This window comes from Phyllobates terribilis, unplaced genomic scaffold (assembly GCF_046119375.1).
Source record: "Phyllobates terribilis strain yellow unplaced genomic scaffold, ASM4611937v1 Scaffold_3__8_contigs__length_932513732, whole genome shotgun sequence".
Lineage (NCBI taxonomy): Eukaryota > Metazoa > Chordata > Amphibia > Anura > Dendrobatidae > Phyllobates > Phyllobates terribilis.
In genome coordinates, this window is record NW_027362763.1 from 352,410,032 (window position 1) to 352,425,655 (window position 15,624).

The 15,624-nt window shown below is 48.9% G+C and overlaps 1 protein-coding gene across 1 annotated transcript in view; it reads right to left on the bottom strand.

The window, feature by feature from the left end:
- Window positions 1-337: 337 nt before the first annotated feature.
- Window positions 338-15,624, bottom strand: part of LOC141258116 (alkaline phosphatase-like) — a 99,955-nt gene continuing 84,668 nt past the window's right edge. The window contains exons 10-11 of the mRNA XM_073673122.1: window positions 870-986; window positions 338-748 (exon numbers count right to left, since the gene is read on the bottom strand). Of these exons, the coding sequence (XP_073529223.1) occupies window positions 492-748; window positions 870-986 (374 nt within the window). The 3' untranslated portion in view covers window positions 338-491. The remainder of the gene's footprint in view (window positions 749-869; window positions 987-15,624) is intronic.

Here is a 15,624-nt window from a genome sequence, read left to right on the forward strand (position 1 = left end):
GTCAGATGAGAGGTGGTTTTCAGGCCTTCCATCCAGTGGCCACAGATTACTGACATAGCTGCTGGAACGAGTCCTACAAACTGATTCACACCAACTCTAATCATACTATATCATATCTATAAAAGCACATATCATAACAAGAAATCATATAAATAGAAAAGCCATGAGCTTGAGACAAATTGGTTTATAAATAAAAAATCTTACACAAGGTGCAATTATAAAGTAAATAGCTACAAGAGCATACAGATTGCAAGAGCAATGACAGGAGACCAAGCTGAGTTGCTCACTTTTATTACTACTACAATCATTAACATTGTTACTTAGTGAATCTCCAGCAGCTTATAAAAATAAATCTTACCTATTTAATAGGGTAAGACAAAATAAAGAAGAGCCAAAATATTACAAAGTAAAAAAAAATATGCTGATCTCTTTAAAAGCAGACAACCCTTTAAGAATAATTAGTATATAGCAATATTTAGGGATGCATCTTCTCACCAAATTAGAGCAGCCCATACAGAAGTCAATACCAGCATGACCGATGAGGAGATGAATAAACCTGAATTTAATGGAGGACAGTCTGTATAGGGTGCTAAGCAGGCTGCGTACGCCATAACATGGGCAATGTAACTCTGCTCATGAATCCCATGGAAGAGATGAGCGAGGGGTCCTTTAGCCATGATGGCAACATCCTCTCCTCCATGTGTCTCTGATGAAAGCCAAACAGCAGACTGCTGCCTGTAATTTCCTTCTGTAAGAAACAATAGAAAATATGATGAGAGTATGCAAATATTATCCATTGTTACTAAAAACATTGTAACGCTAAATCACTAAATGATTTATTGATATGTCTATCATATTTGTGCCCTTACCAATGTTAACAGTGGTAATATTCTCTCTTAAGCCATTAACAACTTTGTAACCAGGACCATTGCCATACAGAAGACTGGTAAAGGGCATACCATCCGAAGCTAAATCTGGTGCTGGCCCTAGAAAATAAAATAAGTTTGGAATAAGGCTTTGTAGATACAGGTAATAAAAAAATATATTTATGCATCAATAACTTATTAATTCCCTCTCATACAACATAGTTGTTACAGTAAGTAAAAGTAATAGTACACAGATTTAGGCATAGGGATTAGAATCACAAGAGTAATACAAGATATAAAACTAAGGCTGTGTGCCCACTATGAGTTTTTTAAGCGTTTCCGCAGACGTCGGCGGTCGCGTGCCCATCACATGACTAAATGAAGTCATGGCAGGTCCTTTTAGACCACCGCGAGCTGCTGGCAAGCCAGGATGGATCGGATAAGGACACCGGGGGCCATCAGAAGGTAAGTATAATATTTATTTTTTATTTTTTACCATTCTTTTACGGTCACACTATATAAACCCATGCCGTTTGCATGGATTTATATAGTATGACCAAGTTGTCAAGCACTTTCCAAGTGATGCTAAAATCGCTTGGAAAGCGCTTGACAATCCTCATGCAGAAATGCATGTGAAAAACGCTTCACTTTCGCTTGTCCCTGGCAGGAAAAACGCATGTAAAATCCGTATGCGTTTTTTCTGCCAGGGAGATGCAGAAACGCTCAGGAAAAATCCGGAGAATTTCTGCATCGTGGGTACATAGCCTTATTAAAAAAATTATAAACGGGTTCAATTTTAACTGTAATAGTGTAGCAATACTAAAAATGGTAATAATTAGTGATGAGCGAGCACTAAAATGCTCGGGTGCTCGATGCTCGGGTCGAGCACATTGGAATACTCGGGTGCTTGACCAGAGCAATGAGCCCAATGTAAGTCTATGGGAAATTCGAGCATTTTTCAGGCGGCTCCCCCGGCGGTCTGCAGAGGGCCTAAAAATTGCCCAAATCAATAGGAACTGTGCTCAAATGACATGGGGACAGCATGGGGAAGACCACTGTAAGCATTTCTGACTCCCAGGTCACTTCTGTCAACAACGTTGTCAGAGGTATTACGCCACTTTTACGGACTCACAATAAAACATACGAAAACGAAACCAAAATGGATTTTCCTGGGAAATATGTTAAGGAACATCCTTTCCAGGGTAATTATTTGTATATAAAACAAAATAAATAATCAAAAACAAAAATTCTCATCCACATCTTGGGCTATGTTCACACGTAGCGTTTTTGATGCGTTTTTCACTTTTGCATTGCTTTCAACAGTGACAAATGCATTCACCAGGAAATGTCATTTTAACATTTTACAACCTTATCTGGCCATGTGGTGTGTGAGATATCATCAGACTCATCGTGTTTCATTTATGAAGTAGGGACTCGGAAAGTCACAAAGTCTATTTTTATAGAGCCATCAGGCGGCCTTTACTATTCTTAAAGGGCCAGCAGTCGGCCGTCACTATTCTTAGAGAGCCATCAGCTGGCTATGTTTTATTGTTCCCATTACTAAAGAGTGGGTCTCCTATACTGTTATTGCGTATGCAGTGAGTGCCAGGGCTGCCCAAAATTAGGACGCACCCCAATACCACTTTGAAAATGTGGATGCACCCCAATACCTCTTTGAAGAGACTTAGAGGCAGGCCTCCTGAAAGCAAGTTCCCGTTATTAGGAAGTGGGTCTCCCATTGTGTTTGCTTATGCAGTGAATGCAAGGGTTGCCCAAAATTTGGAGGCACTCCAATGCCCCTTGGAAGAGTCGTGGAGGTCAGAGGGCCTCCTGAAAACTATGTTCCCTTTATTAGGAAGTGGGTCTCCCATTGTGATTGCCTATGCAGTGAATGCAAGGGTTGCCAAAAATTGTGAAGCACTCCAATGCCCCTTGGAAGAGACGTGGAGGAGGGCCTCATAAAAAAATGTTCCCATTAGAAAGGAGCGGGCCTCCTATACTTGTAATGCCCATGCACTAAGTGTATAGGCTGACAAATATTTACCCCTGGGGGGTATACATGAACATACTGTATACATTTTTTTTTTTTACGAGCATCATAAACACCCTTTAAAAAAATTATGTGAGTGTTGCATCATGGACCAAGGTCACCCTGGTGATATGGTGGTGGAGGATGAGGAGAAGGAGGAGGACAAGGGCAAATAGCCAAAATCAGGAAGCGTATACCCATGTCTGGGTGTGAAAAGGTGCAAGGGAATATACCTCCCAAGAAAAGACACAGGATTTGAGTTTATGTTACGCTGCTATCATTCGGTGGTGTTGAGAAGTCTGGCCCAATCCAGCCCTTGTTCATTTTTATAAGAGTCAGCCTGTCAGCATTTTCAGTTGACAGGTGGATGCGCTTATCAGTTATAATTCCACCAGCGGCACTAAAACCCGCTCTGATAAAACGCTGGCGGCAGGACAGGCCACGACCTCCAAGGCATAGAGAGCCAGTTCATTCCACGTATCAAGCTTGGATACCCAATAATTATAAGGCACAGAGGAATCACGGAGGACGTTGGTATAGTCGGCAAGGTACTCCTTCTGTATCTTGCCAAACTTTGCACTCCTTGTGAGAGTACCTCGCGCCTCAGGGCTTGTGCGATGGGAGGGGCTGAGAAAATTCTCCCAGAACTTTGACAGTGTTCCACTGCCTCTGCTGGATTGAAGTTGTATCTCTCACGCCTGTACTCCTTGGGTGTTCAACGAAGTGTGACCTCTGCAGCCAGCGTTTCAGATGGGATTTTTTTTAATAGTTCCACAACAAGGGCCTACTGGTACAGCCCCATTTTTGTAGACCTGTCCACCCCAGGAATAAGAGATATAAAGTTCTCCTTTTAGCGTGGGTCTAGAAGTGTCACCAACCAGTAATGACTGTCACCCAAAATTTTGAGAACGCGAGGGTCATGGGAAAGGCAGCGTAACATAAACTCAGCCATGAGTGCAAGGCTACTAACAGGCAAGACTTCCGTGTCCTCACCAAGAGGATGACTGACCATGCTCTCCTCCTCCTCTTCTCTGTCCGCTGGCCATCCACGCTGAACAGACAGTATGACAGCTGTGCAGGTAGTACCGTCTATAGCGCATGAAACTAGCTCCTGTTCTTCCTCCTCCTCCTCTTCCTCATTGTCCCCCAATCCACATTGGGATGAGATGTGGCTGGGCTGTGTGTAATCACCCTGTATGGTTCCTTGCTCCATCTCATCGTGCTCCACCTGCAATGCATCCTCTTTGATTATGAGCAGAGAGCATTTGAGAAGACAGAGAAGTGGGATGGTGTTGCTAATTATGGCGTCATCGCCGCTCACCATCTTGGTGGAGTCCTCAAAGTTTTGGAGGATGGTACATATGTCTGACATCCATGTCCACTCCTGAGGTCTTATGTGTGGAGTATGTGTAATAGTGGGGAAGGGCGTAGCCTTCCCTTAGTACTGAGATAGTTAAAGGAAGTGTTCCTAAAGTCAGACCTCTCTGAACTGTTGGTAGGCCGAGCTAAGGGGTTAGCTTTAGTGGTCCAGTCAGTAGAGTAAAGGGGGGACTTAGTGCCCGGATCAAGCCTTGAGTGATATAGAGCTTGTTCCTGGTGACGCGCCCCCTGGGCCAGTGCTGTTAGGGATACCCGGAGCCGGATCAGATGGGGGTTGTAGTCTCCGAGTGGCTGTGACCCGGTCCGTGCCCAGGGTGTCAAGCTCAGTGTGTGGCAGTCCTTATGATGTTACTAGATGTTCTTTTGTGTCGACTACGCCACCCGTTGAATTGCGGTCAATACGGCCGCCGCTGCAGCAGGGTCCGCTGAGGCTGGTGATGTATGTGCAGCTCAGGTAGTATAACCCCCAACGGGAGGGGTATAGCCTCAGGGGGTCAGTTGCAGAGGATGGGGGTTGTGGTGGTGCAGCGGGGATGGAAATGAGACTCAGAGTCGGGCTGTGCAGTTCAGGGTTTGTTTACTTACTGCAGTTGTTCTGGTCACTCCGGCCTTAAGTGACCACCCGAGCCGTGCTGCGTCCACCAGGTCCTGGACTCGGCCAACCCCCAGGTGATTCTGGAGCGTGGTCCTGAGCTCCCTTTCTGTCCTGTCCTCTTCTCTGGCCTTCCCCACCAGGGATCCACCTATGTCCGGCTCCCTCGGGCCTCTTGGTGGTAAACCCTTGTCTCTGGGTTCCCTGACCCTATTCGTGGTCTGCCTTCCGGGTGGATTTAGTGGGTGATCGTGGCAGATCCTGCCCACGACCTCCGGTTCCTGGCTAAGGTGTGCTGTAGCCTCTGCCAGCTTGGGATCCGGTACCCTGTTGCCAACTCTTCACCCTCTGGTCTAATTTGGGCTCTTGGAGTTCCTTCGTTCTCCCCCTCTGGGTCTTTCTTTCTCCTCTCTCTCTCTTGGCCTTGGAGCTGCTCTTCTCCTCCGCTCTCTTCCTCTGCTCTGCTCTGACAAAAGACTGACAGACTGACTGACTGACTTCTCACAGACTGACCCTGATCTTAGATGGTGCCCACCTTAAATACTCCCTCTATGTGTGAGCTCAGGTGACCAGCACCCAATGAGCTCCTATCTTTACCCAGGCTGCTCCCCCTATCTGCCCCTACACTACTGGGATGTACCACCCCCCTCCCACTCCAGCCAGGAACAGACTCGGTCGTACCTGCACATTTCTAAGTGGGAGTACCGTTGGTCTGCTCCTCGGAAATGGGATGTGTGTAGTGCATGCAGCTGACTGAGCTCAGTTCCACACTCCATCCTTACCCGGGAGTGGAATATCACACCTCTGGGTTGAGGTGCAATACCCCTGTAGCAGCCGAATCCTCAGGGTGCTACATTCCCCCCTGGTAAATCACAGCACGTCCTCGGGCTGTAAGATATAAAACACCAAACATACAATTTTTTTTCATATAAACATAATAAAACATATAAAACATATATATTAGCAGCATCATAAAACTTTTCATATAAAACATTCTCGTAGTCGTTTCTTGCTTCTTACTCCTCCTCCGGACACTGTGCAACGTGTGCCCGGGAAAAGTGCAACAGTTTCTCTAGAAAATTGGTCTTCCTATAAAACCGGTAGGGGGCGCTTTAGGAAGCGCAACTATTTACAAGGAGATATGGCCGCTCTCAGTCCTCGGCCAGGTATTTAGGAAGGGGATGACCGCTCTCAGTCCTCGGTCAGTGGGATTAAGGGAAATACGGGTAACAGTTCAATTTGCTGGTCCCAACGGGGACTATAATAGCAGCAGTAACAGTTCACTGTGCCCCGACGGGCAACTATATACAGCTTCTACTCCGCTGTACTCAACGACGACGTCCTCCTGCTCTTTCTTTGTGGTTACCTTTAACTTCAGACCCGTCCGGGTCCTCTTGCTCCTCCTCACACCGCAGCTCCTCCTCCGTCAGGCGATGCACATGGAGGGCGTAGGGTCCTTTGGCACACTTGTGCCGGGTGAAGGTGACCTCGTCCCCTATATACAGGTCACGTCCTCTGTGTCCCTCCGGTAGGTGGGACTCAACGTCTCTTCTTGTCACGAAGACGTCGCCTGGGGTGCGGTGATCTCGGATGAAGCCCCACCCGTGCTGCATATTGAACTTGATCACAGTCCCGGTGGAAGGGGGACCATGAGCTGCACGGGGATTCCTCCTGGCCCGGCTCTTCTGCTCCGCGCTCCTTATCTGCGCTTGTTGTTCCCGGACCCGCCTCTCTCTCCGCTCCCTCTCAAAGACCTCGAGCTGCTGCCGGCAGCACTCTGCACGCTCCGCTGCAGCTGCCCGGGTCTCCTGAGTGAACCCCATGAGATCTTCTCCGGTGGGGTCCCACTCAAACTGCGCTTCTTCTAGCGGGGGCGAGATCCTCTTTACGGGCTTTGGAGCCGGGATCAGGGGTTCATCTAGGGGTCTCTCTTTCCGGAGTCGGGGATGGTGAAACTCCGGTGGCCAAATAAAGGGCTGCCCATCCGGGCACGTATGTTGGGCGAACAGATCTTCTCCCAGATGCGGCACTCTTGGTTTTATGGGCGCGGTGGTGGTAGCGCCCGGGTTGCCCAGGCCTTGCGGCCAGGCCTGGGGCACCTGGAAAGTGAAGGGCACTGTAAGGACGGCGGCGCCCTGGGCTACTTGGCCCTGCGACCAGGCCGGTGGCTCCGCGGAGGTAGGGGGCGCTGTTGGTATTGCGGCGCCCGGGGGTACTAGGCCTTGCGACCAGGCTGGTGGTACTTCCTGCTTGGTCACGCTCGGGGTCGAGGCGTATGACGTCACAGGGGTCGCGGCTGCGGCTTCCGGTTGAGGCCTAGTCTGTGGCGGTGACGTTGCGGTTACGGGCACGGCAGGGGGTACTTCGGGCTCTGCGACGGGGAGCTGGGGCAGGTACGCGGTTTCCCGGTTTGGGGTAGAGACGTCCCCTTTACCTGCCTCCTTTCGTTCGGCTCCCTTCTCGGCGCCGTCTCCGGCCTTCAGTCCTCCTGCGCCATCTTCAGAGGCGGTCTGTCTCCTCGTCTCGGGTGGCGTGCTCCGCTGACGAGTTCTTGTCTGCTGGGCCATCTCTCGGCTCCACTCCGCCAACATCTCTCGTTGCACCCGGGCCATCCTCCGTGCGAGGCCCTCCAGCGCAGTCTGCGCACACTCCCGATCTCGGGGGAGCTGTGCCAAGACCTCCACTAGGCCTAGTGGGGTCGTTGCTTCTAGCAGGCTCCTGACCAACGGGTCGGTGCTGCTCTGCTCTCCTTCCATTGTCTCCAGCAGGCTCCTGGCCAGCGGGCCGGTGCTGCTCTGCTCTTCTCCCATCTCCGGGTAAGCTTCTTCTGGACTCAGCTCTAGGCTTCTTGTCTCCGGGTGCGCTCTCTCCAGACTGCTCCAGGCGACACCCATCTTTGCTCTCTTCTTCTCAGTCCTCCCACTTCGAGGGCGGTCCCGGGGCCACTTGGTGATTGTCAGCTCCAGGGGCAGTTCTTTCACGCTGACAGACACCTCTAGCATCACAGTCTCTGTTGGTGGGGGCGGTTTCCACTTTTGGCGCCATTTTCGGTCCTGGCCCACGATGGGAGGTGGCCTCTTACCACCCTCTGGCACGCCCATAATGGCGTCCGCTCTTCCAAGGCGGGAAACCTTTGGAAATGGCGGGAATCGTCTCCCAGTGGCGGGAAACTCTGCAGATGGCGGGAACAAGCTGTTAATGGCGGACAACCGGCGGGAATCGATCTGTGATGGAGTCCGATGGCGGGGACCCTCCGGAACCGGCAGGAGACTTCTTTTTGAGGTAAACTTGTTCTTTTCTTCAGGCACGCAGTACCCGGGTGTTGCGGGCACGTGATCCTGCCGACTACGCCAAAGTTGACGCGCCCCCTGGGCCAGTGCTGTTAGGGATACCCGGAGCCGGATCAGATGGGGGTTGTAGTCTCCGAGTGGCTGTGACCCGGTCCGTGCCCAGGGTGTCAAGCTCAGTGTGTGGCAGTCCTTATGATGTTACTAGATGTTCTTTTGTGTCGACTACGCCACCCGTTGAATTGCGGTCAATACGGCCGCCGCTGCAGCAGGGTCCGCTGAGGCTGGTGATGTATGTGCAGCTCAGGTAGTATAACCCCCAACGGGAGGGGTATAGCCTCAGGGGGTCAGTTGCAGAGGATGGGGGTTGTGGTGGTGCAGCGGGGATGGAAATGAGACTCAGAGTCGGGCTGTGCAGTTCAGGGTTTGTTTACTTACTGCAGTTGTTCTGGTCACTCCGGCCTTAAGTGACCACCCGAGCCGTGCTGCGTCCACCAGGTTCTGGACTCGGCCAACCCCCAGGTGATTCTGGAACGTGGTCCTGAGCTCCCTTTCTGTCCTGTCCTCTTCTCTGGCCTTCCCCACCAGGGATCCACCTATGTCCGGCTCCCTCGGGCCTCTTGGTGGTAAACCCTTGTCTCTGGGTTCCCTGACCCTATTCGTGGTCTGCCTTCCGGGTGGATTTAGTGGGTGATCGTGGCAGATCCTGCCCACGACCTCCGGTTCCTGGCTAAGGTGTGCTGTAGCCTCTGCCAGCTTGGGATCCGGTACCCTGTTGCCAACTCTTCACCCTCTGGTCTAATTTGGGCTCTTGGAGTTCCTTCGTTCTCCCCCTCTGGGTCTTTCTTTCTCCTCTCTCTCTCTTGGCCTTGGAGCTGCTCTTCTCCTCCGCTCTCTTCCTCTGCTCTGCTCTGACAAAAGACTGACAGACTGACTGACTGACTTCTCACAGACTGACCCTGATCTTAGATGGTGCCCACCTTAAATACTCCCTCTATGTGTGAGCTCAGGTGACCAGCACCCAATGAGCTCCTATCTTTACCCAGGCTGCTCCCCCTATCTGCCCCTACACTACTGCGATGTACCACCCCCCTCCCACTCCAGCCAGGAACAGACTCGGTCGTACCTGCACATTTCTAAGTGGGAGTACCGTTGGTCTGCTCCTCGGAAATGGGATGTGTGTAGTGCATGCAGCTGACTGAGCTCAGTTCCACACTCCATCCTTACCCGGGAGTGGAATATCACACCTCTGGGTTGAGGTGCAATACCCCTGTAGCAGCCGAATCCTCAGGGTGCTACACTGGCATAATTCATTGTGGGCTGCAGTACCTGTAAACAGCCACAAGATGCCACTGTTCTGGGTGCAGATGTCAGGTTGAGTCTGCTAGCAGGGTTACAGGCAGTGATGAGTTAATGCTGTGTGATGACAGCTCACTGAGGGTGGGCACATTAGGAAAATCTCTGTTTAGTTTCCAGAATCAGGAAGTGATTCTTCAGTAAGAGACAGTACGGTGAATCGTGTGGGCAGCCTGACTATAGTGGCTGCTAGGGTAGACGGGAGCTCTACACCCTCAGACAGTGGGATCACTAGTGTGCAAGTCTCCTCACGCAAGAGCAAGAGTCCTGTTAGCTGGTCGGAGAAACTCATCAGAGGTAGTGAGGACCCGAGGCACTTCTAGTCTGCAGGAAGCAGAAGAAGATAAATAGGACTCCAGGCTAGGACGTGGGGGAGATATTTGATCCAGGTCACTGTTAATGTTACAGAAGAGTCTCTTGGACTAGAGATAGAGTCACAGAGATGCTTCACTTGAAGAGGGAACCAGGGCTGAAGATGTTGTCAGTGCCTGTGAGAGAGATGATAGCCTGTCGGGCCTTATCCATTATATCTGCCTGTAAATACTGTATATATCCCTCTTCCCCAAGTACAGTTCAAGTTCTGGTTAAGAACCTCGTGTCCTCTGAAATTCTTGCTGCCCTGGTCCCAGAAGAGAAATGCCTGGAGACAGCCGCGATCGGATGGCTTGAAGTAAGTGAAGAGCAACACATACACAGCCACACTTCAGAGGGAGGACAAGTATTGTCTGTAGGGTGCCATAGCGAGTGGGGTCTACAGCTCGCCCACGACTACCTCGCTGGGGCACCTTACATATGAACTGAATACCGACGGCCTTGTTGATGCTGGTACTCAACAACTGCCCTCTTCTGCTCACAAATCCTTCCCAACATCTGCAGTGTAGAGTTCCAATGCGTGGGGACATCACGCACCAGTCTGTGAGCCAGAAGCTGCAAACGCTGCTGAAACACGGCAAGGGCAGCGGACGCTGTAGGTGACTTTCTAAAATGGGCACACAGGCGGCGTACTTTAACAAACAGATCTGGCATCTCTGGGTAGGATTTGAGAAACCACTGAACCACGAGGTTAAGCTCATGGGTCAGGCATGGTACGTGTCTGAGCTCGCCTCGCCTCAGAGCCGCCACTAGGTTCCGGCCATTGTCACACACGACCATGCCTGGCTGTAGGTTCAGCGGTGTGAGCCACAGATCTGCCTGCTCTTTCAGACCTGTCCACAACTCTTCAGCATTGTGTGGTTTGTCACCTAAGCATATTAGCTTCAGCACAGCCTGTTGCCGCTTGGCCGAGGCAGTGCTGCAGTGCTTCCAGCTTGTGACTAATGTGGTTATTTCGGAGATGGAGGCTGAAGAGGAGGAGGAGGCTGCGGAGGATGAGGTGCAGGAGCTGTAGACCATGGGGGCAACCCTGATTGACCTAGGGCCCGCAATCCTTGGTGTCGGGAAGACGTGTTCCGTTCCAAGGTCCGACTGGGTCCCAGCTTCCACTATGTTAACCCAGTGTGCCGTCAGCGAGATGTACAGTCCCTGTCCACAAGCATTTGTCCATATGTCTGTGATTAGGTGGACTTTCCCGATAACTGAGTTGTTGAGGGAATGGCTAATGTTTTAGGACACGTGCTTGTGTAATGCGGGGACAGCACAATGGAAGAAATAGTGGTGGCTGGGGACCGAGTACCGAAGGACGGCCGCCGCCATCAGGTTGTGGAATGCTTCCGTCTCCATGAGCCTAAAAGGCAACATTTCAAGCACAAGCAGTCGTGAAATGTGAGAATTTAGTTGTGTGGCCAGTGGGGCGTATGGACAACTGAACGCTGCGCTGGGACAAGGACGTGGACATGCTTCCTGATGCTGCTACTTGAAAGTGTGCAAGAACAGGTGCAGGGCAGGAGGCATTTTCGCATGCACCATGGACAGGGGATTGGCTTGCATGCACAACAGCGGAAGAAGCAATGGTGCCACCCGCAGACACTGTTCCTGGACCCTGGGGTTCGGCCCACAAAGTCGGGTGCTTTGCTGCCATGTGCCTTATTATGCTGGTGGTGGTCAGGCTGGTCGTTTTGCCACCCCTGCTGATGCTGGCCTGGCAGGTGGTGCAAATGACCTTTTTGGGGTTATCGGCAGAGTCTTTAAAAAGCAACTAGACTCGGGAAGACCTAACAGTTGTACTGGCAACTTCCTTCATGTTGGTGTTACGGGGAATGGTTGCCTGCCTTCTGTCTGCGGACACCACACTGCTTCTTCCTGCCTGTTGGGGTGCTCTGCCTCCCTTCCCCTTTGTGCTGCTCTCCTCGCTCTGCATGTCCTCCTGTCACGATGGGTCAGTCACTATATCATCCACCACCTCGTTTTCCACTTCCGCACCCTGGTCCTCCTCCTGACTTTCTGGCAATTGTGTCTCATCATCGTCCACCTTTTGTGACACTTTCCCACCATCACCTTTGTGTGACCGTGGCTGCTCAAATGTTTGGGCATCGCTACATGCAATCTCCTCTTGCCTCGACTCAAGTGGACCGGGCGAGAGGCCCGAATCTATAAATGGAAAAGTGAACAGCTCTTCAGAGCGTCCAAGTTTGGGATCATTTGTCTCCGGGCACTCGGCATGGTGGGAGGAAAGAGGATCAGGGTGAGGAATATGCGGTCCAGACTCATGGCTACTGAGACTTGACCGTGTGGAAGACAGGGTGGTGGTGGTGGTTAAGTGACTGGAAGCATTATCCGCTATCCAACCAACAACCTTTTGACACTGCTCTGGGTTCAATAGTGGTGTGCTGCGGTCCCCTAGGAATTGAGACCGGAACGTCGGGAGAGAAGATGTGGGTGTTTGTTGTGGCACAATTTCAGCTTTCCCACGGCCTTGGCCTCGGCCTCTGCATGCACCATCACCATCACATCCAGTTCCCCGTCCCTTGCCATGTGCCTTGCCCATTTTAAATAGAGGACAATATCTTCCATGCTCACTACAAATGACTGAATTTGGAGTGAACTTATATGTGATCTGTGTGACGGAGAAACCACCGTTTTAAATATCTGGCCTGTAGGTAACTATTTTGAACAGCAATCTAGTGTCAATTGCTTCACTGACACACTGAAGCAAATTTTTAATGGAGGTCAGAAATGGCAGTATTTTCTGAAAACGTATATGTGATCCGTGTGACGGAGAAAACACAGTTTTATGTACCTGGCCTGTAGGTAACTATTTTGAACAGCAATCTGGTGTTAATTGCTTCACTGACACACTGAAACAAATTTTTAATGGAGGTCAGAAATGGCAGTATTTTCTGAAAACGTATATGTGATCCGTGTGACGGAGAAAACATAGTTTTATGTACTTGGCCTGTAGGTAACTATTTTGAACAGCAATCTGGGGTCAATTGCTTCACTGACACACTGAAACAAATTTTTAATGGAGGTCAGAAATGACAGTATTTTCTGAAAACGTATATGTGATCCGTGTGATGGAGAAAACACAGTTTTAAATACCTGACTTGTAGGTAACTATTTTGAACAGCAATCTGGTGTCAATTGCTTCACTGACACACTGAAACTAATTTTTAATGGAGGTTAGAAATGGCAGTATTTTCTGAAAACGTATATGTGATCCGTGTGACAGAGAAAACACAGTTTTAAATACCTGGCTTGTAGGTAACTATTTTGAACAGCAATCTGGTGTCAATTGCTTCACTGACACACTGAAACAAATTTTTAATGGAGGTTAGAAATGGCAGCATTTTCTGAAAATGTATATGTGATCCGTGTGACGGAGAAAACACAGTTTTAAATACCTGGCCTGTAGGTAACTATTTTGAACAGCAAACCGGTGTCAAAAGCTTCGCTGACACAGTGAAAAAAAATTTGAATGGAGGCCAAAAATGGCAGTATTTTCTGAAAACGTATATGTGATCCGTGTGATGGAGAAAACACAGTTTTAAATAGCTGGATTTTTAGCGCTGTAATATGGAAAGGACCTGGCTGTATTCTGCAGTGCCAACAGGCAAATGGCGCAGAAAAACGGTGTTCTCTGGATTGCTTTTGAAGCAAATAATGAGGATTAAGATCCAAAAAAAATTAGTCCTGGTCCCTGAGACCTGGGCAAATTTCTAGAAATATCTAACAGCAGCAGAAGGCAGAACGTGAATGAAGCCTCTTGTGCTATATGCACTGCAGTCTGCTATATACACTGCCTGCCTGCCTATATACACTACCTGCCTGATATCTCTACAGATGGATTAGTCCTCAGAAGGACTGTTTGTTGAGATGGATATGTGTAATGTACGGTTTTTCTCCCTACACTACCTAATACACAAGCAAATCTCTCCCTAGCTCAGCAGCACCTCTCCCTACACTGCCTGATTCCGGAGTGACTGTGACGAGCACAGCGGCACCAGATCTGATATAGACCTGATGACACTGTGCGGCCAGCCAATCACTGTAATGCCACAACCACCATGGCTGTGGCATTACAATGAGTGGCAGGCAATCCCTGCATGTTGATTGGCGCTCTAAAGAGCACCAAACATGCAGGGAGGGGACCCGAGCATCCGCCCGAGCATCTCGCAAGTACTTGGCGAGCTCCGAGCATCTCGAGTATTGAGTATTTGCGAGTATGCTCGCTCATCAATAGTAATAATACTTTTTGAGGCCTAGTCCCAGTAAGTTAGTAAGTTAGTGTAGTGTTAGTGTAGAGAGTACAATTGGGGTGGAAAGGTTGAACTTGATGGACCTAGGTCTTTATTCAACCTACGTTGCTATGTTACTATCTGATAAATGGCTGATTTAAGAGCAATCATACAAGCAGCAATGTTCTTGCCTGAAAATCCCTATTGATGCAAAGCAGTGATGACTGCACATGGTTCCTTGGAGATAACCATGGTTAACAGAAGAAGACAATGATTGCAAACACTAATTCCCCTTTATAGCAACCAGTCTGCTCCTATAATTAATTCATCATAACAGAGTAATGTCAGCTGACTTGTCCTCATTAACACTTTCTGCTGGGCTAACAAGAAAGTCATGAAATAATGTAAGCAGAACGTTTCATAATAATCTATAGTAATGTAAATTGCTACTGTAAAAACTGAAGCAGCAAATTTTGTGAAAACCAAAGATTGTGTAAGTTTCAAAACTTTTGTCCTTGACTGTAATGCATTTCTCCCTACCAGTACGTCATGTACTGTGCTATCTTCTATCTGCACTATGTTGCTCTCAACATATACTGCATTTATTGTACTTTGGTCTAGTTTTACTTTATGTACTAAAAGTTAGTAATAGTATAAAAATATTACTAAGAATTGTATAATTTAACTAAGTTTAACTTAATCCATATCAAATATTATCATCTGTATCACAGCAAAATATGCCAAAATTTAGTTCATAAAGGAGTTTGGAGTTGGCCAAAATACATATTAAAATAGTTATGTTCAAATTTAATTTTGTAAAGGAACATTACTATATAATGTAATATAAACAAAGATTTTGTACCAATAAGCCAACCCATGCAACTCCCTTGCGTCCTTAGAGAGTGGAGCCTAGCCCTAGATAGGCCCATCCTCTTTCTCACTGTGTGGAGAGTACCAAAGCAAAACTCCCTTCTATAGAGGAACTGCATTGCTGACAAAAAATAGGTAAGAAAATAGTCCAAGGGTCGTGGACAGGGTCAAATATGTGTTTTCACCCCTATTGCTATGAAGACCCTAAACATTTCTGGTGCAAGCTATTACCTTCATAAGTCACATGCTTAGTGAAAAGAAGTCAACCTGTATGCAATCTAAGTGCCACATGGCCTGTCAGTATATACACACCTTTTCTGAAAGGCCACAGAGTCTGCAACACCATTAAGCAAGAGGCACCACTAACCAAAGAACACCATTAAGACCAAGGAGATCTCCAAACAAGTTAGGAACAAAGTTGTTGAGAAATATGTGACACCCCAGGGGTCTGGTTGCCACAGTGATAGAGATATTACGTCTGAGAGCAGGTGGGAGGTCCTTTGGTCAGGGATCCTGTGCATGCCACACCTCCTGCCCAGTCTTGGGAGGGGAAGGACTTCCCCTATATAAACCCGGGGCTGAGGCAGGGTTAGTGAGAAAGAAGACAGAACAAGAGTAGAGAAGAGAAGCA